The sequence below is a fragment of the Pinus tabuliformis genome, chromosome 8, assembly GCF_031772625.1.
Source record: "Pinus tabuliformis cultivar Carrire ecotype Pingquan chromosome 8, CPIR1, whole genome shotgun sequence".
In the NCBI taxonomy this organism is placed as follows: domain Eukaryota; kingdom Viridiplantae; phylum Streptophyta; class Pinopsida; order Pinales; family Pinaceae; genus Pinus; species Pinus tabuliformis.
Window position 1 is genome coordinate 1,736,160,184 of NC_142294.1, and position 27,396 is coordinate 1,736,187,579.

Here is a 27,396-nt window from a genome sequence, read left to right on the forward strand (position 1 = left end):
TTATTGCTGTTTTATTTGTAAACTAAGGAGGGACCATACTTTTTCCATTAATTCGTGGTTGTTTATTGCTGTTATAAATATTTCAGATCTGAAAAATTTGCTGAAAACACACCTAAAGACCCTAATACATCTGATTTTTCAGTTAACTAAGCTTACTTGGCAATTGGGCATATTTTTGTGATATTGGGCAAACATAAGCATTGTTGATTTAACATTTCCTTACCGCTGTCATAACATTAATAAGTGCTAAGTTTTCCAAAGTGATACTGTTGATTTGACTATTGGAATCTAATTAGATAATTGTTATACCTTATGAAACTTAACATCTTGATCGTTTATCTTAAGTATTTGACATTTTAAGTTCATTAGTTATTTGGCATCTTGTGGAATATTGTTGAAGTTTACACTAGTATCTCTAAGCACTTATCTTGTCTAAAATTGTATCACTGTCGTTAAGTACTCTTGCTATAAGATATTTCACCTAAGTACTTAAGCATCTTAAACAATCTTTACTCAAGATAATCTCACTCGTAACCTCTTTCATAAGCATACTAGATCTAGATTGCACTAATAATTTACCTCCTAGCATAAACTAGGTTGATAGAAATATAGGGCAACCCTTCTCATTTAGCTTGAGGGGCCTTGGCAACTCCTCGGTGGTTAACACGGTGACCTTGCAGTGGTTGGATCCATAGTCTCTGCAGCGCTGGAGGCATCGGATGAATGGAGCACAACAAAAGGTATCATTAATCAGGCCCTAGCTTACTTCCTGTTGGCCTCCTTCCCACAACCTACCTTGGATCCTAGCTTCAAAATAGTTAAGGGAAGGTTACATTTAGATTAGGCATATAACTAAAAATAACCAAGATCACTGCATCACACATAGGTCATAGGACTTGCATATCATTTAGGTTAGTTAATCATCTCAAGCAGCGGGTGCCCATCTGGTCATTTGCTTCCAATTTACTATAAGCAAGAATTTGTGACTCCATTAAGGCATTGGTCTCATACTTCAAAATATAATCGAATTAACAATCTTGCTTAAATTCAACCAAGTGGCTAGGCCACTCATTCGTGTCTCCCAAACAAGTTGGTTTCCAACTTGTTTTTAGTCATCTCATTTCATAGGAACTACCCCCCATAGCCTGTTGTGGGACACAACTAGAATGGAGTGGGCGGGGATCAAAGTGACAACTCCCGTTTTGAGTGTTGTTGCGGTGCCTATACAATTCAAGCGACAACATGCCCCATACATCAACCCCCGTTTCCCCATTCTCTCTCTAAACAAATGCGTCTTTCTCCAAGGGGTGCGTATTCCTCTTAGGGTGGCCCCCACTTCCCACTAAGAGATCGATTTCCCTTCTTTTCCCTACGTTGGAGCCTTCTCAAGTCAAAAATGTAAAGTGGGGTCCTCTTAAACCACTTTTTCTAAGTCTACGATGGCAAAACTGCAAAATTGGCAAAATGGGTAATTACTCAGCAAAATTGCTAAGTAGGAACATCATAGCGAAAAAGGTGAGATGTCCAATAGCCCTCTTCAAAAATACATGGACAAGGCATGTAGAACCTTGAGCCCACATTTGCATATGAGTAGCTACATGATTAATAAGCAACCTTGCACATTATTGTTTATCCCACATAGAGAGAGAGAGGGAGGGCGATGACACATAAGTAAGGGATGGATGGATTGTACAAGGTAGTAGGTTGTTGGAGCAGGATGGCAAGTATATAAAGATGCAAAATCAGGAGTTAGAACTATGACATGGTGGCATCTCAATTATAATTAGGGTAGTGCAACATCAACATGGTGGTCTGTTTCAGGGATTGCTGATCACCGGTGGGAGAGACACTCTCTGGGAAGTCATGGACTCCAGAGGTGTTATGGTGGTAGTTGACATCTACTATGATAGAGGTCCCCAATAGTTAGACTAGAGGGAGATTATGAGTTGGTACCTTATCAAATGGGAAATTTATGGGAGAATACTTCTAGCCAGGGGTACAATGCAGTCAGAATGTTCAGGCATTGGGGATGATAGATTCCCTATTTGGCAGTGGGATCCAGGTGGATTATCCTCTCGTATGGCAAGGCTTGACCAAGTAGGGGAGCACAACTGGAAGGCAGAAGGTATCAAGATCGATAGTATCCTAATTATGCAATGGGAGTTTAATGAAGCCTTCTTCAGAATCTTTTGGGATCCAAGAATTAGTCTTGGCATATAGGTTTTGGATTCCATCTCATTTATGCGACATGGACTCTTCAGATTCGTTTGGGATCCTGCTTTTGAGGTTAGAATTGCTTGGGGTCAAGCAATTTTGGGAAGGGAGGACTGTAATGTCCCTTTTTTCAGGCATTGGGAAAGGAGAAGCATCTCAATAGCCTAGGTTACAAATTAAAATTAATTGTAGGCTATGATGGAATTTATTAATTAGAAGCGACTAAGAAAAGAGAATATTATAAAGTCACTTTACCAAGAGAAAAGGTGATCTGTGGTATTGACCATGGTATTCTAACAAGCCATTGTAATAAAATGAGAAGCAAGAGCTCATTCAAGGTTATGATTGAATGATTTGTTGAATTGATTTTGTGGTTCTCTGAACATTGTGTGAGGGTTTGTAACCTTGAGTGTGGATCATCTGCAGGGGTGAGATTATCCTCCCTAGGGATTTGATTGTTCTCTAGTTTCAGTGTTGCAAGACACACCCTAGCTAATCATTTGGAGGGATCAACCAGATTCCTCATTGGCGCTTAGTGAGGAGGGACAATATTTTGGAGCATTGGTCGGAAGGTGGAAGAACACAATATTGCAGACAAGGGGAGTCCTACCAGAGAAAATTTCTGCAACTTATCTATTTGTCAGGTTCCTTTTTGAGATTTGATGTCATTTCCCCCTCATTAAAATAAATAAATCGCTGGAGTTTTACAGTGGAATTCTTCTACAAGATTTGTAATTTTGGGTTTTAAATTTGTAAAATTCTTGGCAAGAATCTTTATGTGTTTTTTTTGAAGAAATTTCATAGAATAATTTATGTGAAATTAAAAAATTTAAAAAGGGATATTACACAAGATGTTCTCAGGGTTATTTGGTCTTGAGTTGGATCCCATTGTGATATATTGTGATAATCATAGTTGTATCAAATTCTTAGAAAATTTTTCATGACATGTCCAAGCATATAGAGATCATATATATCTTCACCAGGGACAGGGTCTAGAGGGGAGCTATGAAGCTTCAATACATCTCCATAGATGAGCACATTGCAGATATTGTTACCAAACCCTTAGTGAAGGGGAAGTTTGTTTTCTACAGAGAGAAGCTGGGAGTGGTGTAGAATACCTTCCTTGCTAGGACAAAGTGTTGATGATTATAGTAGTGGCAAGTACTTCTGCATAGGGTAAATGTCAAGCATGTAGGAGTTGTCCAAAACCTCTCTAATTACTATTAGTTTTTGTAGCATCGGATGTGTTCTAGACACAAAATTTGGTGGAGAGGCTAGAATACATGAGATCTCCAAAACCCAGAAATCGTTTCTGGAAATTCCGCCTAGAATTGTCTCAATTAGATTATTAACCAATTTTTAAATATTTTCGAAGTCTAAACTTAGGGAATATGGTTAATTAATTAGTATTAATTGAGATAAGGCGAGAATAGTCTAGAAACTCACATGGATTGATCCAGAGATGATCTTAGCAATGAATTATGTTTTAATCTTGGCCGTTGGTGCTCCAACAGTGGATTATAAGAGGAGCTCAATGTGGTGATGGAGAAGGCACTTGAGCAATTCGATTTCTTGGCAGATTGATTTCCAGTGTAGCAATAGTCAGTTGCTGGAGAGAGCCAGAGATCGAAGCAGTGAGTGAGGGGCAAGGATAGTGATCCAGAGTAAGTTTCAAGAGGGTTGAGTTATCCCATGTTGATTTCTAGTAGCATCACATGTGCTCTAAGCCTCAAAATTTGCAGGGAGGCTAGGACACATGTATTCCAGAATACCCAGAAATCGTTTTGGGAAATTCCTCCCAGAGAATGTTTTATTAAAATAATTAACTATTTTAATGGATGCCTAAGTCTAAACTAAGGAAATTAAAATAATTAAAGGGTATTAATTAAGCTTGGGGTGAAACTTCTAGAAGAAGATGAGGATCAAGCCAAAATGATCTGAGCCATTGATTAGAATCTAATCTAGGCCGTTGGTTCTCAACGAGAAGATTATAAAAAGAGGATTGATGGGCATTTGGAAAACACATCGAGTAAGAGATCGATTTCTGAAGAGAGCAATGCAACAGTTGTCGGAGAAGTGATCAAGGTGATTTCTTGCAGTGAGGGGCAGAGATAGTTTCCGGTTGGAGAGTTTCCTGATCCGGGGATACATCGCAGAGAAGGCAGAGAGAGATCCAGAAGAGGCAGCGCAGAGCCACGCTGGGCAACATAGGGCCACGCAGAGGAAGCACGAAGCCTGAGAGGAGATTAGAAATTCGTTGGAGAATCGAGTTCTAGAGCCAAAAGCCGGGGTGTGAGACTGGGAGGCAGAAAGTCGAAGTTCTAGAGGCAAATCGATCAGCCAAAGGAGTGACACAGTCCCCAGAAGCTGTGACGCAGATCAACGTAGTGATTGCGCAGAGGCAACTAGGGGCTAGCCATTCAGTCACTGGATCAGTGCTGGATCGCCAATGATAGTGTGAGGTATATCTCACTCATTTCTCTGTCAGTCAGATTCTCTGTATTGGATAGCCACCAAGGCCTCCAAAGATTGTATTACTGCTTAATAATACAAACCCTCAACTGCTGCACCGATTTTCCCACATTGGGTTTTTCTAGGGACATTGGTCAAAAAATAATAGTGTCACTTGTGTGTTATTTCTTTCTTGCTCAGATTCTTGTTTCCTCATATTATTTAAAATTGTGAAGGCTACAATTGTAGTTACTTCGATATTTACAGTAGAACACAGTAAATAACTTGCATGGATTAGCAAGCAGGAGAAGTAATATCTGTTTGCTGCAGTAGTGATTCGAGGTTTCTCGAATTTTCACATGGTATCAAAGCTAAGTGAAGCAAGGGAGCAGACTGGAAGAGCCAACGCTGAAGAGGAGGGAGATCGAAGTGCTGCGTAGGCAGCAAATTGAATCCCCAGAGGGATTGCTTAATCCATGCCAGGAGGGCAAGATTTTCGTGGAAGATCTCTCGCTGAGTGAGTCAACAGAGAGGTAAGATTTCCAAATTGAGATTTGTTAGTGGCAGAGGGAGAAGTGCGCAAAAGCTTCAATGCAGTTTTTGGTGAGACGTAGTTTTCTGCAGCAGTTGCTGGGGTAGAAAAACATTAGAAGAGAGGAGACACTATTTTGAGGGAATTCTTCCTCAGAAGACTTCCAGCCAAGAAGTCTGAATTCTCATTTGTTGAGCAACAATAGAGAGGAGTAGATCTACTAACTCCAACAGGGAGTGCGTAGGCCAGCCCAGCAGCAGTGCAAAGGAGAGAGGAGGCAGTTTGACATTTTGTTGGCAGAGATGGCAACTAACGCACTGAGAGATCAAGATCGGTTGGATGGAGCATCCAACTATGTGATCTGGAAGGCGAGGATCTCATGCCTTCTGGATGAGCATGATCTCAAGATGTATGTCAATAGTGTGGTAGCTGTACCTGGTGATGCGAATCCACTCAAAAAGTACAAGGCTGAGATGGCGAAGGCTAAGTGGTTGATCCTCGATGGAGTGAGGGATCATGTTGTATGTCACATTGCTAGCAAAGGGACAACCAAAGAGATGTGGGATGCCTTGGCTACGCTATATCAAGGATCTTCCGAGCAGCGAAAGATGTACTTGGAGGAGAAGTTGAGATCAACTAGGATGGAGAAAGGGGAACGCATTGATCTGTTCCTATCAAAGCTTCAGGAAGTCCGAGATCAGTTGGCAACTGTAGGATCAACACCTCAGCCTACAGAGATGGTGAGGTTGGCCCTGAATTCAATTTTAGAAGAATGGCAAGTGTTTGTCCAGAGTATCTTGGGCAGAGAGAAATTGCCAGATTGGGAAGGAATGTGGGCTGCTCTTCAACAGGAAGAGATGAGGCGAGACTTAGTCAAGTGCAAACTTGATGGCAGCAACAACAGAGGATGAAGCCCAAGGAGGAGGAACAAAATGCAACCCTTGCATCTAAGGGGCATCAGGAGCAACGGAAAAAGAAGAAAGATGTTTCAAAGATCAAATGTTTCCAGTGTGGTGAATTTGGTCACTATGCTACGCAGTGTCCTCTAAAAAAAAAAGGACAAGGACGAGAAACATGATCCATAGGCTGCAGCTGCAAAGATCGAGGAAGAGGAGTTTGCCATGATTGCCCAGATACCTCCAGGGGAGAGGTGGGGTGATCTAGTACTGTAGTTCGAAAGAATTGCAGATGGGCAAGATCCATTGAGGAGTCCACCTCATGGATCAATACCTTGCTATGGGAGCCCATATCAAAAGTAGTAGGATGGATCAGGTCAGTTGATGCATAGGAATGTCAGAGTGACAGTTGCAGTGGCTAGGAGCGCCAGAGTCTAAACAACGCAGAGCTAGTGTTGGCAGCAGTGCAGTTGGCACAGAGCAGAGTCAACAACAATGCAGTAGCTTTAGTGACAACGTAGAGACTAGTAGCAGTAAGAACTCCAGCAACAGATGCATCATACTGAACACCTGTTTAGTAATTTTGGATGCTTTTCCATTGCTGATGCAATAGCAACAACAGTTGGAGAGGGTTGCAGTACAGATGCAGTGTTGGCAGTGGTAGGGCCAACAACAGTACAGATGCAACATTTGCGCAATAGTTGATGGGCAGTGATGTCAGACATCAATAGTGCAGAGGGAGATGTTACAGAGTCAGACTGATGCTTCAACAGGTTGCATTACTAGAGCACATTCCTCGCTAAGAGGGAGTGTTGATTTCTGGTAGCATCGGATATGCTCTAAGCCTCAAAATTTGTAGGGAGGCTAAGACACATGTAATATAAAATACCCATAAATCGTTTTGGAAAATTCCACCTAGAGAAGGTTTTATTAAAATAATTAATTAGTTTTAATGGATGTCGAAGTCAAAATTTAGGAAATTAAAATAATTAAAGGGTATTAATTAAAATTGGGGGTGAAACTTCTAGAAGAAGACGAGAATTAAGACAAAATGATTTGAGCCATTGATTAGAATCTAATATGGGCCATTGGCTCTCAACGAGAAGATTATAAGAAGAGGCTTGATGGGCATTTGGAAAACACATCGAGTAAGAGATCAAGAGATTGATTTCTGAAGAGAGCAGCGCAACAGTTGTCGGAGAAGTGATCGAGGTGATTTCTTGTAGTGAGGGGCAAAGATAGTTTCCGGTTGGAGAGTTTCCTGATCCGGGATACATCGTAGAGAAGGCAGAGAGAGATCCATAAGAGGTAGCACAGAGCCACATTGGGCAGCGTAGGGCCACGTAGAGGTAGCACAGAGCCACGTTGGGTAGCGTAGGGCCACGTAGAGGTAGCACAGAGCTTGAGAGGAGATTTGAAATTTGCTGGAGAATTGAGTTCTAGAGCCAGAAGCCAGGGTGTGAGACTAGGAGGGCAGAAAGTCAAAGTTCCAGAGGCAAATCAATCAGCCAAAGGAGTGACGCAGTCCCCAGAAGCTGTGACGCAGAGCAACGCAGTGATTGCGCAGAGGCAGCTAGGGGCTAGCCATTCAGTGGCTGGATCAATGTTGGATCGCTAGTGATAGTGTGAGGTATATCTCACTCATCTCTCTGTCAGTCAGATTCTCTGTATTGGATAGCCAACAAGGCATCCAAAGATTGTATTCAGAAATTACTGCTTAATAATACAAACCCTCAGCTGTTGCACCGATTTTCCCACATTGGGTTTTTCCAGGGACATTGGTCCAAAAATAACAGTGTCACTTGTGTGTTATTTCTTTCTTGCTCAGATTCTTGTTTCCGCATATTATTTAAAATTGTGAAGGCTGCAGTTGTATTTACTTCGATATTTACAGTAGAACACAATAAATAACTTGCATGGATTAATAAGTAGGAGAAGTAATATCAGTTTGTTGCAATAGCGATTCAGGGTTCTCGAATTTTCACATCCTAGTGAGGCAGCACAGAGCTCTGCGCAGTAGCTTCAGAGAGGGCAGTTCGATTTGTTGGAGAGAAATTCGTTCTTAGTTCCAGAGGCTAGGCAGAGGTTCCATAAGGCTGGAGAGAGGATTTCCTTAGCAATTGAAGGAAGAATGACTTCATCAGAGATTGGTTGGAGGCTAGACGTCATAGTGGTTGCGCAGTCCAGCCAGAGGGTGACACAAAAGCTTTAGGAGGCCAAGTTTTTTGTAGGCAAGTGGTGTTGGGATTGCTTGTGGAGGAAGGGTAAATTCCCTTAAATAATTTTGCCCAGATTTTCTTGTTGTGGATTTCCAGTTTCAGGTATCTAGATTGTACTCAGATTTTCATTGCTGCATAATAATAAAAACGCTCACTACTGCACTAGTTTTCCCATGTTGGGTTTTTCCGGGGACATTTGTCCAAAAATAATTGTCTCATATTTTATTTGTGTGTGCTAGTATTTTCTTAGTTCCAGCATTATTTATTTTTCCGCAGTTTTATTTGTGAAGGTTGCAGTGTGTTTATTTCGATATTTGTGGTAGCAAATAAATTGTTAAATTAATTAACAATTAGAAGAAATAATACCAGTTGCTGCAATAACATTTTGGTATTGGAATTTTTATAGTTACTTGCTTAATTTATTAAGTGACTTTTATGATTCTTTCCCAAGTCTAACTTAGGAAAAGCACATTGATTAATTAATTAATTAATGTTGGCTATTGGGCTAAGGTTTTCTAAATAAAAGTGAATTATTCACTTTAGTGAATTAGATCTAATCTCTACTATTGATCTCAAGTGGGTTAGGATTTAATCCTAGCCATCCATCACTTTGGAGATTAGGGTTAGGGATTTAGCTCAATGAGAAATTATAAAAGAAAGCCTAAGGAGAGGAGGAAGACACATCATAATCATTGAGAGAGTGATTTTCTCAAGTGAAGAGTGAGAGACTCAAGGCTAAGGAGAAAGAAGTGTTGCATCAGGAAATTTTGGAGAAGTAAGTTTTGGAGGTTGAGTTATTGAGTACCGAATTTGTAGAGGGTTGAGATCTCACTCACACGAGTTGAGGGCTTGCATAGCGAGGCCATACAATTTATGGCTTGGCTTGGTTCGAGTGAGCTGTCTAGTGTGCGGGTCATATGAGGGGCGTCTAGGAGAGAGTAAATATGAGTCAACTATCTCTTCCCTGCCTCCTTGCAGAAACCCTTGAACTCCTTGGAGGTATAATCTCCCCCATTTTTTGATCTTGAGACTTTGATCTTCCTCCCTATCTAGTTTTCAACTAGAGCTTTGAACTCTTGAAACTTGTTAAAGACCTCATCGTTGGTTTTTAGGAAGTAGTCCCAAGTATTGTGAAACTTGAAAGTAATCATCAATGAAGGAAACATAGCACATTCTATAATTGATGCAACTTACATTGATCCACAATCATTTGAATGTACTAGGTCTAGAATCTCCTTAGACTTATGTTCATTGCTTGGGAAAGTAGCCCCGGCATGGTTGCTAAGCATGCACCCTCTACAAACACCATTTTGTTTAATATTGAACTCTGGATGACTTGTGACCATCTCCATCAGAATAGGAAACACCTTGTGATGTATTGGCCCCATCCTTTTGCCTTTATACTTCCAATCCTAGATGACTAATGTCTTTATTACTTGTCTTTATACTTTTAGTTGAGACTGTAACCCTAATATTTTTGTGAGTTTACTCCTAGTATAAGTCATGCAAGTATGAGAGACACTTTTTTAGACTTAACAACTAAATATAAGACTTCATTTTTTACTAAAGTGAATTACAAGCTTTACTTTTTGAAAATAGAAAATATCTTGAACTACTTTTTGCATATTCACATTGAACTTGTGAGAAGTCTTGTTTGAGCTATAGTTCTCAACAAAGAGTAAATTCGTTGAAATGGTTTTACATGTTTATTACATAGAGTGGATGAATGGACCAGAGAATAGTATCATTTATTGTGCAAATGGAGTTGAATCAAGATTCAGTGAGAGGCTGTCCTATTGTGGAAGGAACAATACGGCTCCGTACAAGTTTAATTAGCCTTTTCCTTGCTATCCCAAATTTCAAAAATTTACCAAGGGAGACTAATAGTGTAGATAAACTCTGTTGGCTATGAAATTTTTCCCTGTCAAGATGGATTACAAGTGCACACTACCAAGTATATAGAAACATTACATATCAATATAAAACATCTCTAGTGTCTTCCTTGCATGGATAGATGAGGTTAAGTGAATTATGCCTCTATTGGATATGAACCGAGGCATCCAAGCCTGCATCCTCCCAGAGGTCTGTGCCCTAACTCAGACTGGAATCTACATATATGCACCCCTTTATTAACTAGGAAATTGCGTCCTCGCTTGTGCATGCAAACGCTAACTAAAGCGAAACCAAAAAGAAGACAGAATTGCTGAATATAAAAGGTATTTAAACAGGAACTAAACCAAGGATGGAACATGCATGCATCCTTTTCTCTCCATAAATGCTCCTGTGCCCTCATTACTACTGTATGGAATCGCTAAGGAGGCCTGTATGGAGCTACTGTAGGAGGGTTGCCTCGTTGCTGTACAGACCTGCAAAATGTTACACATGCCTTCTCTGTATGCACCCAGGTCTCCTCCATTCACTGATGCCATTAAAGTCACTCTGCTGTACACTGTCACAAGTAATAAAAATCCAACATCTATATATTCATTGTATTCTAAGTCACCGGATTCGTCCTAAACCCCCTACGAATCCTGAATCCAGCGAATCCGACACGATTTGGTCCGGATTCGTGTCCAAATCATGTGACACGTCGTGTCCTTTTCCGACATGTCGAATCCGAGGTCGTGTCACGATTTTCAAAAGCGTGTTGCGATTTTGGGAAACGTGTCCTGTTCATGGTAATGTTAAATTCTTAAAGTAAAAGGTTCATCCTTTTACTTAATTTTTTAACATTACCATGAAATGACTCAGGATGTTTGAGAGTGGTTCCGACCTCATTGGATTTCGTATGGAGAAAGTAGAATTTTAGATTTCATTCGAAATCCAGCAGACTTATTAGTTTTTCAGGATTTTAGGATTGGGGGATTGCAATGTTTTCATTGAATTTTGTCATGTATTAGGGTATGGAACTCGTATTTAATCAAGAGCACCAATCCCTCTCTGTACCTTGATGTTAGTGACATTGGTTGTCGAACTCCTGTATCATGACCCTCCTAAAAATGTACGCATCACTCAAACAAAATCTTGACTTGACATGTTATGCTTGTTCTATCTTATGTTAATGCTTAAAGGGTGATATTAATGACAAAGATCCCTATACAGATACAAAGGTAATGACAAAGATACCTTTGGATATTAATGCTTAGAGGGTGATATTAATGACAAAGATCCTGATTTTCCAACAAGACTAAAAAATTAGACATTTCTCGTGGTGGCAAGAGGGCCAAGCATAAGAAATAGATAATAGATTGACATGTATTTGAATTTTGTATGTACTATGCATGCTAATAGCTATAGATGAAGATCTATGTTTGAAATCAATAAATTTGTATCATTAATTAAAATTTGTGTAAGAAATATGATAATATCTAAATTTTAATATATATATATATATATATATATTTAAATATATATATATATATATTTTAATAAAATAATATATAACGTGTCCTGTTCTGGGGGGTCAGCGTGTCCGAATCCGACACCACGAATCTCGAATCCTACGTGTCCCGAATCCCCGTGTCAGGTGACTTAGATTGTATTAGTACATTGATATGCATTTAGCAATGCAGTGATGCAGTGATCCATAGTTTGATGTTTACATATTTGTAGAATCAATGAATCATGGTCTTTTAAAAGTTGTTGAATCATTTGATGCTGCATTGTATTTTCCAGTACGCTCAAGTTTTTTATATTCTTTATATTGAGAAATAATGAAACTCTTTGTTTTTGATACAGGGGACTTTGGTTGATCTGTTAGGTGTTTTGGGTGGGAAATTTGGCCTGCCCATTGTTATGTGTTGCAGTTCTCGAGATGTTCTTGATGCTCTCTGTGCAGCTATATCTAGCCTACCATATATATCCCTATCCAGTTTAGTATGTTGTATAATCTCATCTATTTGCCATGAAAACATTGGCGATGTTTAATTTCATTGCTAGTTAATTAATCTTTGTTTAAAATAGGATTTTTCATTATTTAGGAGAATGCAAGCCTAAGGTTCAGGTGAAAAATATAACTAACATTTCACTATTAGTTGGCAGACGTCATTGATGCACACATGAACAATTTACTTCAGACGTCATTGATGCACACATGAACAATTTACTTATACTTTTTTAGTTATTTTGATGACTAATTACAACTATTCCTGGTGTAACTGATAAAATAATTACAACTATTCCTGGTGTAATCGATAAAATAATTACAACTATTCCTGGTGTAACTGATAAGATTATAGTTTGTTTGAAGTTAAAAACCATTGTGTGCAATGTTTTCCTCCATAAATTGTGTGCCTAAATGTATGAACCTTCCAGAGCTAGTGACACTGATTTGTATTTTGTTATGATATTAATGTGGTATAAGTGGTCAAATGTATATGCAAATGGAAGATCAGCCACATTGTGGGTCTATATGGGCAATGGGTGAGGGCTTGTATATACACGAAGTCAATAGAGTGATTATTACACACATTGGTTTATCATTATGGTATATGGATGTACTTCGGTTCCTTGGGAGCTCTTCTCCTAATGTACAAGGAGTTATTGTATAACTCGTTATTAACAATAATTTTGGGCTTGTGCTCCATGTGCATATTTTTGTGTACATTGTCTACATGTGGGTTGTCATTCTTTATTGTCTGCTGGCTTCATGACATTTGGTATCAAAGTGGATGATTATCTGTTGGGCACCTTTAAGGAGTACATTCATTATTGCCATTACTTTAAATAGGGACCTCCTAATTGAGTGAAACTTGAAATGTTGGAAACGAGACATCTATTTTCTCTAGTTAAAGTTACAGCAACATAGGTGTGGGACTGTACCATGTTGATGATAGTAGCATTAGAGAGGTACTTCTGCACAAGTTTCTAAACGTGTGGAAGTGGTCCAAAGGACCCTTAACTTTAACAATTATTTTATTAAAGTAATTTCCTTTTATAAGAAAAAGTGAGTTAATCTAATGAAATGCAATGGTTATTTGCATTAGTGAATTAGGTTAATCTCAACTGTTGATCTCAAGTGAAGTTGATATCTAATCTCAATCGTTAATCGCTTTGGAGATTTAGTGCTGTGGATTTGGTCAATAACCCAAACTTATAAAAGGCAGGCTAGGCTAAGGGAGAAGACACATCTAGTGAGCACAGCACAAGACACAGTGAGATAGTGAGATGTCAGTGATTGGTGGAGGACATTCATCCAAGTGTGTAGATTTTAAAGGAAGAGAACAAGGGCAGCAAAGGAGAAGGATCCAGCAGCGAGCGAGATCAAAGGACAGGTTTTGAGGGTTTTCTCAACTGGAAAATTTCCAGGTTTGTCTGTTTGTAATTTTCCTCAGCGGGCATTTAATTTCGAAGGATGGGAAGCCCTTGTATTCTATAAAACTAATGTTAATGGACAGCAGATTTGAAGGGTATAAATTTCTGTGTGTGCATGTATACGATTGGCTATTTTGCTTCCACTGTTTTATATTTTATTTACCTGTTAAAACTTAAAAGTCCAGCAGTGCTTTTATTCAGTAGATCTGCAGTAAGTAAATTTACAGCAAGTGAATTTACTAAGTAATAAATTGTCAATAGCTGGGGTTAAGTGAATATAACATACCAGTCATAAAACTTTTCATTGTCTGCATGCAGGGTTGTCATTCTTGATTCTGTTGGCCTCATAAAATTTGGTATCAAAGTGGATGGTTATCTTTTGGGCATGTTAATCTAGGTTGTTATTGATGTCAATATGGCAGTGGCTAGGATGACAAATATTCTTGAGATGCTACAATGTCATTGATGAAGATGCCAAGTCACTAATGAAGAAGTGCCAAGCAGTGTTGTGAAAATCGCGATAAAATGAAAAAATCGTGATTTTTTCCCTCTACCAATAAAATCGCGATAATTAAACGAAAAAATCGCCGGATTTTTATTGAAAAAATCGCGATAAAAATGAAAAAATCGCGATAAAAACTTAAAAAATCGCTGGGGGTCGCAACATCATAGTTTTATAACGTTTTTTTTGGGTTTTTTCATGCAATTTTTTTTGAAAGAAACAAATAATTTTTGAGTGGGGCAGCTTAATGATCAAGTCATTGGATTTCATATGGAGAAAGTAGAATTTTAGATTTCATTTAAAATCCAGCAAACTTATCAGTTTTTCAAGATTTTAGGATTGGGAGATTGTAATGTTTCCAGGTGACACCACCTGCCCGGGCTACCTCTGCCACTAGTAGAGGATGTGGTCTACCTCCTATAGCTCCTACTTCTAGTTCTTCAGCTTCTAGAGCACATCAGACTCCACTGCCATCTCCACCAGCACAGGCACCAGCATCTACATCTAGAGGGAAAGGGAAAGCTGTGGCATTTTCTCGCAAGAGGGGCAGAGGAAATCAATAGAATTAGACTTTCATTTTATTGTATATGACATTATGACATGATGAGATACATTATCATATTTTTTGTTGATATTTTGAGGCTGAGTTGGGACTCAGGAGTCAAGACTTACTATTCAGGACATGATTCAATGTTATGTGTGATTTTAGCGCTAGAAATGATATTAAACATCTTATATATTAGTTTTTTTATCATATTTATGTGTCAATGTATTTATTTTATGTTGTAGATGGTTTAGATATTAAAAAAATTGAAAAAAAATGAAAAAAATGAATATTTTTGTACCAAACGATTTTTTCCCGATAATTCTGATTTTTTCCGATTTGTTCCCCGCGCCGATTTAATCCCGATCACGATTTTCACAACATTGGTGCCAAGTGTACCTTGATGATCTAGGAGCTCTTGATGACCTATGTGATGAGTGTCTTTACCTTTGATGGTCTTGATGATCTTCATAATGGATGACTATACGATGATGATGAAAGACTACATGTTGCATGTAATTGATGACACATCACTATTTTGGGGATATGATGACATTTATTATCCTAGGAGCTTTGATGAAGAAACCAAACAAAAGTAAGCTCATCCATGAGAAGCCCATCCATGAAAAAATATTGCTGTCCTATATTTCTGCACTAAATAATGACCAGTCACATTAAAAATTATTTTTCACTTCCTTAGAGGCAGAATCTCACCATGAGACCTTCACCATCTTGAAGAGCATAATTTTGCCTTTCCAATGAGCTATTACACAGCCCGAAACTCCAAGCGGTTTGAAAGTTATGAATTTTTGAAGTTAATTTATTAAATCTGGACATGGAGCCGACCTGAGCAGCCTACACAAGTCGGCCTCCAAACAGGGATGTGACTGTTTGGGATGACAAAAGTGTATATATAAGAGGTTTTTCGACCTCTCTTTTGGCTCAGAATTTCGGTGGTGATCAACAAAGGAAGCAAGGAGATCAAGGAGGATTTTTGGAATGGTTGCTTGGGTTAAAACTATGAATTAAACAACTTACAGCTTGGACCTGTGAGAAGAAAGTTTGCTCGGTTCACTTAAGGACAGAATCTCGGACCAAGCTACAGGACTTCAGACCTTGACCTTGAAGCTCGGATCCTCCTGTAGCTCATATAGCAGATCTCAGACTTGGACTGTGGTAGGCTGTACTGTTGAACAGTGATAATCTTTCTATAGCTCGGATACATCATGAAAGGCTCGACTGTGATATGAAGTAGCTCAGATCCCTGTGGCTCTGTCAACACCTTTTACAGTGGCTGGATCTTGTGCATGAAAAGCTCGGACCTGTGGCAGAATTGTTGATATTCTTCTTTGAGATCAAAACTGAAGGAAGATACTTTCCCCGTCCTTGGAAGACTGACTTGACACAAGATCTGAAATAGTTTTTTCTTTTGTGCCTATTCTGGAAAATCTTCAAGCAGATTTGTGGACAAATTTGTGAACAATCTTCGAGCTTGTGCAAGCTGACCTGGAGCACCTGTTTAAAAATACTTATAGCTAACCATGGATAGAATATTGAAGTTGATCCTATAGAATTTATGATGCAGCATGTTTTTGAGTATTCATTGAAAATATTTCAGACATTGGTGAGACCAACTTGTAGAAGATCTATTGTGCAGACTTAAGTTGATCTTGGACTATATATTGGAGCAGCTTTTTGAAGCATATTGAATTAGATCTTGGACTATATATTGGAGCAGCCTTTTGAAGCATATTGAATCAGATCTTGGAGAGTACCATGGAGCATCTATTAAAGAGCTGATGGAGAGTATTGAAGATACTCTTTAAAAGGTTAGCTTGAAGACATTTTTGAGACTTTGATTGAAGCCATTGTGGAGAGATCTTGAAGAATATTCCAGATTGGAGACATCGTGGAGACACCATTGAAGACCATGATGAGGACAACATGATGAGGTGACCTTGGAGGATTTGCTTGGGTACGATGAAGAACAGTGATGGCACCTTCTAAGTTAAGGTTGTCATTGATGATTTAGTGTGAAGACTATGGTGAAGCTGAAGATTGACAGGGCTCGGTGAAGAAGACCTTGGGAGCCGTGAAGTACAACCAAACATACCTTGACAAAGTGAAGCTTGTTGATTTGGGGTAGCATCGGATGTGCTCTAGCCACGAAATTTGGTGGAGAGGTTGGGGCACATGAGATCTTCAATACCCAGAAAGGGTTTGGGCAGATTTTAAACATATCAGGTTATATTAAAATAAGTAATATTTTTAATGGAGTCCCTAAGTCTAAACTTAGGGAAAATAAAATATTAATGTGTATTAATATGAATCTGTGTTAGAATGGTTCAAAAGACATAGATCAAGCCAGATCTAATCTTAGCTGTTGATTAGGGACTTAATCTTGGCTGTTGAGATGTCAATAGGAAAAGTATAAGAGGAGGCTTGAGGGTCACTTGGAGAGTACACAAGATGATCGATCATTCTATTCTTTAGAGCGGGGTTTGCTAATAGAGATAGAATCAGTGATCGGGAGAGCATCTGAGGGGAATTGAGTACAGAGAAACAGAGAAGGCAAAGATTGTGCCGAGAGAGCAGCGTAGCAGCCAAGGAGGGTGACGCAGAGCCAGCAAGGGCTCACGCAGGGCCACGCAGAGGCAGCCAAGTGCTGCGTAGAGCACCAAAGGGGTTAGTGCAGCTGATGCAGAGGCTCCCAGAGCTGACGTCGGGCCTCCTGGGGCTGTCGTAGGCCTAGAAAGGCTGACGCAGGGCCAACGTGAGACAGAGGGGGCTGACGCAGTCCAGTTTGGGTAGACGCTAGGGTTGCAGAGCAGTTTTGTGCTGAGGAGCTGTCGGAAGGATTTTCTGGGGTTTCAGCCAGGAGATTTCTCTCAAGCTGTGAGGTATAGCTACTAAGGAAATTCTCTATTGGGTAGGCCAGTTTCAACACCCAGATTGTACTTTGATATTGCTTAATAAGAAAACCCTCAGATAGCTGCACCGGTTTTCCCACATTGGGTTTTTCCGGGGACATTGGTCCAAAAATAGTGGTGTGATTGTTCTTGTTTCTTTTAGTTGCTGATTTGTAATATGTTGAGCATGCACTGGTGTTTATTTTCAGTATTTACTTTGTAAATAACTTGTTAAAGAAAAATAACAAGTAGGTAGGAATAAATCAGAAAAAGTGCATGAAGGGTTTCTAAACTAAGTAAACTTAGAAACTTCAACAAAGCTATAGGGTTGGAGCCCTTGGGGTTGGTGCCTCAAAATTGACAAGGTTGGTGCCTTGGAAAGTCCAAGTTGGTGCTTGGCAAATATAAGATCGGTGTCCTTGGAGTTGGTGCTTGGCAACAGGTTGGAGCCTGGGAGATTGAAGATCAATGTCTTCATCTAGGGTTGGAGCCCTATATATATTGTACTTGGTTCATTGTAAAGATTATATTAATAAAAGCATTTATTGTTCATTTTGTGTTCTAAATATAAGTGATCTAATTGTTAAAAGTAACAATTGAAAAGAAATACTGATTCACCCCCCCTCTCAGTGTTTCCAACAAGGCACCTTTAAGGAGTACATTCCACTACTGCCATTACTTTTGCTAGAAACTTCCTATTTGAGTGAGACTTGATGTTGGGAAGGAGGCATCTGTTATCTCCAATTAAAGGTACAATAATGGAGGTGCGGGAATATACTAGTCATAAAATATTTCTAAGACTAGTAAGGTTCACTAAATCACACATATTTGAACATTTCAATGTCTAATGCAATTCGATTAGATCCATTTGAAAGAAGACATTAGATGCTAATGTGGGTCCAAATTTCAAATTTCTTGGTGTAAAAGTGAAGGAGATATAGTCCATACAAGCTTGCTATCTTGATGGTGGCTAAAAATAACATGGTTTATTAAATCACCCATAACACTCCCTTGGATAATTCAAATTGAGTAAGACCAACTGTATTCAAGAACAAACATTTCATGTTGTTACATGACAAAATTTTGCTGAAGTTGGAGTCTAAATTTTAGAGAATAGTAAGTACAAAGTTGGATTGCAGAACAATCCCCATAGAGGAAGAATTGATAAGCAAAGATGAAGAAATCAAAAAGAGGTGCAACCATATTCATGACCCTCTTAAAGATATTGAGAATGTGAAAAGGGGTTTATAGGAGGTAGAATCAAGGATTATAGATGAAGATTATAAAAGAGAGATGAAGAAGAAATTGTAAGGTTGCAATGGCACTAAATATTGATGGTGTCAACGAAAATTGCAAACAAGATTTGGAGAAGAACAAAGGAAATCGATGGATATCATCACTCATTTTTTTCTTTCCCAGTGATATCATCACCCATTAGTGTAGAAGGAGAAGAAAAAAAAAATTACAACAAGGTCATTGGAAGATACTCGAAGAAGCAAACATCCATTTAGCAACAAAACTATTTGACAACATTCTCTCTCAAACAATGTTATGATCCTAATTGGGTACTGTTACTGCTCAAACTAGTAGGGGACCTAAGGGGAATCCCTAAAGGGCAAATGCTAGGCCAAGGGCAACAAATGGAGTCTTAGCCCATTGTCACCTCAGCTAAGGCTCCCTTCTATTTACGGACTTTCACCGATGGGAGGAGACCTGGTATGTGTGGAGTCACTAATGAAGGATAAGTCAATGGATATGAGTGACCCAAATAATCCTTTCCCAGAATTTGAAGGATAAAGATTGCTTGCTTTGTAAGCAAGGTACTAGGTAATCTAGGGAAAGGAAGAGAGGATTTGAGGGTTAGGTTTATGGGATAAGACTTGTGAAGGAGTTTCCCAATCCCTAAAATCCTTGTTAGAATTGGTATCTCGAATGGTTGGTTCTTGAAGAATGGTCTTTCAAAGGAGTGGGACCACACGGGGCCAAGTGGACCTAGTTTAGGGTATGAGGAAGGAATGTAGCAACCAATGATATTCTTACCCTAGACAAGGTGGAGAGAGGATCAAAGAAAATATAATTACTCAAAGATGTTGGTTTGACCTTGGGAAGTGCTAGCCTTGGGGATGGCAGGGCAAGTTTTGGTCCTGGAGCTAGGGCTTGGCTTTTCTCCCAATTCCACCATCGGAATGTCTTCAAATTTGGAGGAGAGCTAGAGGAAATGCTAGCACAGGAGACCCTAGGAGATCGAATTTTTCCAGTGGCTAGCTTGTCGGGAAATTAATGCCCTAGGCACCCCAATGTGGCTAGACTTGGGAGAAGGTGAAAGAATGAGAGTTTTGGTGACCACCCTTGGTAGATCAGTGCCTTAATCCTTGGGAGAATGGAGTCTATGTGTGTAAGATTTCTTGGTTCCCAATCAAGGAGGCCTCAAGATTACTTCACAAATCCTCTAGGTCAAGTGAAAGCAATCTTGCAACTTTTATACTTCAAATGCACAAGAGGAATGGATTATCAAGGTCAAATTTTACCCCTAGGAGATTTCGCTCACACTACATGGCCCATACATGGAGAGAACGTTATAATAGAGACAATTCCACAATATTAAGCAATAACTGCATGCAACAATTAGCCCTAAAACAACGAAAATCCCAATCCAGCATATATGACAAAAAATAACAAGAATAACATCAAAATTTCGTACTTACATGCAGTAGAGTATATCCAACCATTCACAAATGACAATAGAGAAGCTCCAAGAGAAGACAAACCAACAACCATACATCAAAATTCATCTATAAAAGCTCCAATTCATCCTCCAGAAAAAGTGGGAAATTCTCTAAAGAGAGAGAGATCCAATCCAAAGTGATCATGAGAAATGATCTCACCTCACTTGTATTTATACACATCTTAGTGTTGAGTAATCTAGGGCTTGAATAGTTAAAAGATTTCTCTGCTTGATAATTGCTTGTGATATACTTTTACTTCTTAGCTTATAGTCTTTTCTTCGTTATGTTATTATTGTGTTCTTTTCATCAAGACAATTACCAATATGCACAATAAAAGACAAGTGACACAGTATGTAGGCTTGTCAACCAGGGCCAAAACCTCTCACCTCTTGAGAGGAAAACTCGATCAAAATTCTTCTTCTAGATCTTCAATTGATAAGTACCAAGACCATGACAAAGATCCTTGACTCTAGTATCCTCCCAAGAACCTTGTCACTAACCTTGATGCTCTGCCTCTTCCCTCTCTCGACTTTCTTCTTGATCTTGAACTGCTCTCCTTGGCTCCTTCTAGAGAAACTCGGTCTCTATCCTTCACACTGCTTCTTCTCGACTTCTATAGAAACTCGGTCTCTAGATCTCTATCTCGGTCACCCAGAATAAGTACCTAGAAGAACCCTTCCTTCGTTGACCCCAGAAAAAACTTCCTTCATAATCCCCATAAGTAACTCTCCTTCCTTGTCCCAGAAGATTCTCTCCTTTGTTGTCCCAAAAGATTCTCTCCTTCGCTGACCCAGAAGAATCTCTTCTTCGTTGACCTAGAAGAAACCTTCTTCGCTGCCCCAAAAGAATCCTTCTTTGCTGCCCAGAAGAATCCTCCTTTTCCCTTCTTCACACTTCTCTTCACCGAATGCTTGTCAAGTTTTCTTGCCTCTAGTGAGACTGAGTTAGGCTCTATATACACCTGATCTCATGTCCTTTAGGCCGACATGATCACTAGAGATTAGGTTGACTTCTTCTAGCATGTTCTTTCATCGTTGTAGGCCGACTTGAAGAGGATAAGTGACAAGGTCTTGGAGGATACTTTACATAGACAAATTTGACCTTTTATAAAGTGAAACATGACTTCATTACATGAAAATGACTATATCATTTTATGACTAGATGACAGATAATTCCTAAAGACTCTCAATGGGAGTTTTGACTTAAAAACAAAATCTCTTGCTCATGAAACCCATGAAGCAAGTATATACAATACTTTTATTTTTTTCTTTACATCTCATTACATAAAATCATAATTACATGTCATTATGAAGACCGAACCTAGTTACACTTTTCAACACTTAGCAGTTCGAATTAGCCTCCTTGGCCTACATAAGCCCCAAAATAAAATAATGTGCTAATAATACAACTTTTCGTGACAAACCCACCAAACTAGCTCATAAATGAAAAAGGTAAGCCTCTAAAGAGGTCAAATAATAATCTATGCATATTGTAGGGCCCTCTAAGAGGCCTAATGAGGTCCATGGGTGCCACAATGAAGAATAGGACAAGGGATTGGTCCCTTGTAATAACCTGTGGTGCTTCAAATGACATGTGGGGGCACACAAGTGTCCTCATGGGTCTCCAAACAAATTGAAGATGCCTGTGGGTCGCCTGCAAGGGCTAGAATGATAGTGTAGGTGATGCCACATCATCATACAAGTCCTGGATCATCTTCCAAGTGTGTGTTGTAGATTTGGGGCTAGCTGGGCATGATAGATCAGGTGCATCCTCCTCGTCTAATAAGTGATCCACGAAGAATCTCTAAATGGCTGTGGGGATCCATGGAGTGCAATCTGCTGCTGTGGAGGCCCATGGCTCTTAACGCTTACCCTATATGTGCCAATGTAGCCCACTGGAGGATTAGGACCCCGTATAGGGAGACCAAACCCAAATGGAAACCATTTGCAATCCTGCATAAGATCCAATGCGCCCCTTAGCCTTCTAGTGCAACAAGTTATTAGAGAAATCGAGTAAATGAGCTTACCTAATCATGGACCACAGGCGGGGATTTCATAATGGTCTGCCCTTCCATAATTGGATTCAGGGTGTGCCAATGTCTCCTAAACTCCAAATGGGGTTAACCAAGTGCCCTATTAGGTGGTTTCTACCTCTAAAGGGGATAATATAGTCAAGGTACATCCGTCAAAAGGTGGTGGCATGTGATAGATAGGTGAATGAAGTAGGGGATGAGAAGGGGTAGCCCTGGGTCACATGTTGGGGTACAAGGGTAGCTAATAAGAGGGAAGCCCACACTTGGGTTTATAATGTGTAGGAGGGAGCAATCATGGTACATGAGGTGCCCTGACCTTGATTTTTCCACCCTCCTTTATATGCCTTTTGCCTTTTTATGATTTTATTTGATTAACTGCTCGGGGTTCAAGGGGTTAGAGCATGATATATAAGATATAGCAGAGAATTCCCCCCTCTAAGGTGGGGCAGTTCATCGCCCACCAGGGGTTGGGACAATCATGGGTTCCTATATGATGAAGAAGGCTCATAGAACCTGTAGGAACCAAGGTGATGGCCATGATGATGGGGTAAAGCTCATGTATTGGCTTTTGCCCACGTGCTAAATGTTTTTGTCTCAACCATCTTTTGCATTTTGTGGTACTTTCCATGTTGAATGTGGCCATATATGCTTTTAACTTTTTTTTGCAACTGCATCAACCTCTGAGCTTCATTCCAGGCCATGACCCAAAGTGTGGGCAAGGGGAAGGGGCGAGCTAACCCTATGTGGACCCAGGTGGGAGAAATGATGAATAAGGTAATAATGAATGGAAAGAGGGTAATATAAGCGGATAAGGGAGTGGGACCACGCAACCAAAATTGGGGTTTCCCATGAAATACCATCCCTAGAGCCAAATGGTCAGTAAAAGAGATCCCACGGGACTAGAATCCAAGGTTAATACCCAAAGGGGTCTAGGGGACAAGAGCACAGACCTAGCCCATTCTTTCCACTGAATCTCCCCATTAATCCATGCCTAGAAGTGTCCATGATAAGCAAACTACAATACTCAATTTCCAATTGACAAGGCATACCTTTAGGTTTGGGAGGCCCACCTTCAAACTTACGATCATGGCAGATGGGCAAAGGACCACATGGTTGGCTTAGGTGGCAGAGAAATGGAACAATGAGCTAGTTGGTGGCTGGTGGCTGCCGGCTGAGGACCATCTTGGAGAAATTTTTTCTCCTAGGGATATTACCCACAAATGGTGGGTAACATTTGGCTCCAATTGGGACGTGATCTCTCGAAGAAGTTGGCGAAGCTACTCGAACGGGAGGTCATGAGAACTCCAAAAATCTCTTGGTTACCGTAGACTTGCCACCTGCACAAAAGTGCATCGTTGGAGGAACTAAGTGGTAGTTTTTGTAGCATCGGATGTGTTCTAGCCACGAAATTTGGTGGAGAGGTTAGAATACATGAGATCTCCAAGACCCATAAATCGTTTCTGGAAATTTCACCTAGAAGTGACTAAATTAGATTATTAACCAATTTTTAATGTTTCCTAAGTCTAAACTTGGAAAATTGATTAATTAATCAGTATTAATTAAGTCAAGGTGAGAATCATCTAGAAACTCACACGGATCAATTCCAAGATGATCCTAGCCATCGATTAAGTTTTAATGTTGGTCGTTGGAGCTTTAACAATGGATTATAAGAGGAAGTCGATGGGCACTAGGAGAATACACTGGAGATCACCAAAAATTCAATTTCTTTGGCAGATTGATTTCTAGAGTAGCAATAGTCAACTGTCGGAGAGCCAGAGATCGAAGCAGTGAGTGAGGGGTAGGGACAGTGAGTCCAGAGGAAGTTTTCCAGATCCAGAGAGGCAACAACAAGAGGGCCGAGTTATTCCTAGTGAGGCAACGTAGAGGATTGCGCAATTGCTTCTGATTGACAGTGCAATTTGCTGGAGAGAAATTCGTTCTTAGATCCAGAGGCCGAGCAAAGGTTCCAGAGTGCCGGAGAGACAATTTCCTCAGTAGAGGCAGGCATAACAACTTCATCAGAGACTGGTTGGAGGGTTGACGTCAAAGAGACAGCGCAGAGGCTGATGTAAAGGCTTGAGGGGGCTGAGTTTTCTGAAGGCAGGTTGTGCCGAGATTGCTTGTGGAGGAAGGGTAATTCCCTTCAATAATTTTGCCCAGATATTCTTGCTGTTTGGATTGCTAGTTGGGCATCCATAGATGTACTCAGATTTTCACTATTGCATAATAAAAAAACCCTCATTTGCTCCACAGGTTTTCCCATATTGGGTTTTTCTAGGGACTTTTGTCCAAAAACAACGATGTTATTTTTATGTGTGCGCTAGCATTTTCTCAGTTCCAACACTATTTATTTTCCGTAGTTTTATTTGTGAAGGTTGCAGTGTGTTTATTTCGATGTTGCTGTAGCAATAAACTAAATAATTAATTCAACTGTTAGGAGAAATAATACCAATTGTTGCAATATGATTCAGGTTTTTGGAATTTTCACATGGTATTAGAGCGTGAATGATTAGCCAGGGAGCTCAGAAGCGAAAGAAGAAATATCTCTGTTTAGTAAGAGCAGTAGGCCGAAATTCACAGGGGCAATGCAATCCATTTCCAGGCAAGCCGAGTTGCTTGTGGAAGTTCGATTTTTCAGAGCAGAGAGGTAGAAAAATTCAACTTTCCAGATTAGTGATTCTAGTAGGTAGAGGGAGCAACAACAACTCGGTTTTTTCGTTGAGAAGATTCATGGTTGGACACAGAGGGTTTTACTGCATGTTGCAGAAGCAGAATCCGCGTCGGGTGGAAGAGAAAAGCACACATAGCAGAGGGAAAATTTTCCTCAGGGAACTTCGAGTCTCAGAAGTTTGAATTTCCAGTTGTAGATTGGCAGTAACAGCTAGTAGATCTATGCATTCCAGAAGGGAGTGCGAATAACAGAGCAACAATCGAGCACAGGGAAAGAGGGAGTTTTTGACAATATCAGAGATGGCCACAACAGGACTTAGAGATTAGGATAGGTTGGATGGCTCCTCCAACTATGTTTTCTGGAAGGCCAGGATGTCCTTCCTGTTGGATGAATATGGCCTGAAGCTCTACATAGATAGCGTTGTGGCAGTTCCCCAGGATGCGATCAGCTGAAGGAATACAAGGAGATGGCGCAGGCGAAGCGGTTGATCCTGGATGGAGTCTGGGACCATATAGTCTCACATATTGTTGAAATATGGCAACAAGAATATTCCAATTTAATTTGTCCTTGAATTAAATTGTGAATTAAAATCGAATCTAGTCTTAACAACTACTTGGAAATAATTAATTAATTTATTTTAAATTAATTAGTTGGAGAAATTCAAGTTAGAAGTCTTTCTGAAGTCATGCAAGAGTTATCCCTTAAATTAAGGAGATAAGATTGAGTTATATTTGAGTTGTAATTAGTTAACTTAGTTTACTGAGTTAAGTCCAGTTAAATTAGTTCCAAACTGTTTGAGGAACTAATAGTGAGTTAACAGTCAGTTGATGCATTAATGCACTCAACTAGTGCTACTCCAATTAACTGAAGATTCCCTCATCAAAAACTCATGCATGTTTATTTTGAGAAAGACCCAGTTGAGATTAATGTTCAAGGACAGTGTACTATCAGTTGCATGTGTTTTCTCATGGAGAAAACTCATGCATGCAGTCAAGGATTCATCCTTGAGGATTGCGCAGTTTTGAAGGCTTGTTTTTCCACTTGGTAATAGGCTAATCATCCACAAGGAACAACGCAAGGAAATAGGAACTTGGAGGGCAGAGAAGAAGGCTGGAGAGAAGCCAAGATTGCCTGTGAGCATCTGTGAGGATTGTACTGAGAGCTGGCTAGATGTGAGAGCCAAGGCTTTTTGTATAATTCCTATGTATTTCCACCATGTGTGATAATAAAATAGTGTGGGGTTTTTATCTGAGACTTTCCCCAAAGTATTTTCATGTGTATTGTGCCATTGATTCTTCTTCTTCTGGTTATATTGTTCAGCTCGATATTTAAGCTTCCACAAATTGATAGTAGAAGTAGGTTATAGTATTCTGCTTTGATTTATATTGCATTATCGTGTTAACCTATCACACATTTTCTACATGGTATCAGGGCTGTGAACAGTATAGTAAGAAGAGAATTCGAAGTTTGAAGTTCGGGGTTGCAAGTGCAAATCGAATTCATATTATACTTCAAGGTTGGCCAATGGCATTCTATGGCTTGAGACTCGAGTATGCCTTGGAAGGTAGTTCGAATTACATAGCATGGAAAGATAGAGTGGAGGCTGTTTTAGAAGACAATGGCTTGAAGGAATTCATTGATCAAGAAATCCCAAAGCCAACTTCAACTAATGCACAAGAGTTGGCTGAGTGGAAGAAGTGTGTGGTGAAGGCCAGACGGATCATCTTTGAGGGAGTTCGAGACCATATTGTCTTGAGTCTCCATGGGAAGGATGCTCCATTTTCAATGTGGAAGACATTGAAGGATCTCTACCAGAACAGTAGCGACCAAAGGAAATTGGCGCTCAAGGATAAGCTTCGAAGAATCAAGATGGAAAAGGGTGATACTATTTCCACATATTTGAACAAGCTCACCACCTGCAGAGATGAGCTTGGTAGTGTGGGAATAACTACTGCCGATGATGATATGGTGAGCCTCGCTCTCCTTGGCCTTCCAAAGAGTTGGAATAGCTACCAGGACTCTGTGAATGGAAGGGAGAAACTGCCGGATTGGGAACGACTGTGGTTGGATCTTATGTAGGAGGAGATTAGGAGGAGCACACGAGATGGTTCTTCATCCAAGAATGATGATGAAGAAAATCTGGCCTTAGCAAGTAAGGCAAGGAAAGGGAAGGGGAAGGCTTCCCATTTCAAATCGAATTCTTCTCATGGAGGGAAGAAGGGTGACATGTCTAAAGTAAGATGCTTTAATTGTCACAAGATGGGACATTATGCGACTAATTGCCCATCGAAGAAGTCCAAGAAGGGATCCTCGGAAGGATCGGAAGGTGAGGCATTAGCCTCTCAGTTCGAAATGGACTTTACCCTCATCGCATGCATGGTGTCATC

The 27,396-nt window shown here is 39.9% G+C and overlaps 1 protein-coding gene across 2 annotated transcripts in view; it reads left to right on the top strand.

Moving 5' to 3' along the window:
- Positions 1–27,396, top strand: part of LOC149243033 (ATP-dependent RNA helicase fal1-like) — a 270,117-nt gene that overhangs the window by 35,703 nt on the left and 207,018 nt on the right. The window contains exon 2 of one of the 2 annotated variants that reach the window (XM_089367748.1): positions 12,051–12,188. The exons of the other annotated variant lie outside the window; for it this stretch is intronic. Within the exon in view, the coding sequence (XP_089223874.1) occupies positions 12,051–12,188 (138 nt within the window). The remainder of the gene's footprint in view (positions 1–12,050; positions 12,189–27,396) is intronic. 2 annotated transcript variants of the gene reach the window in all.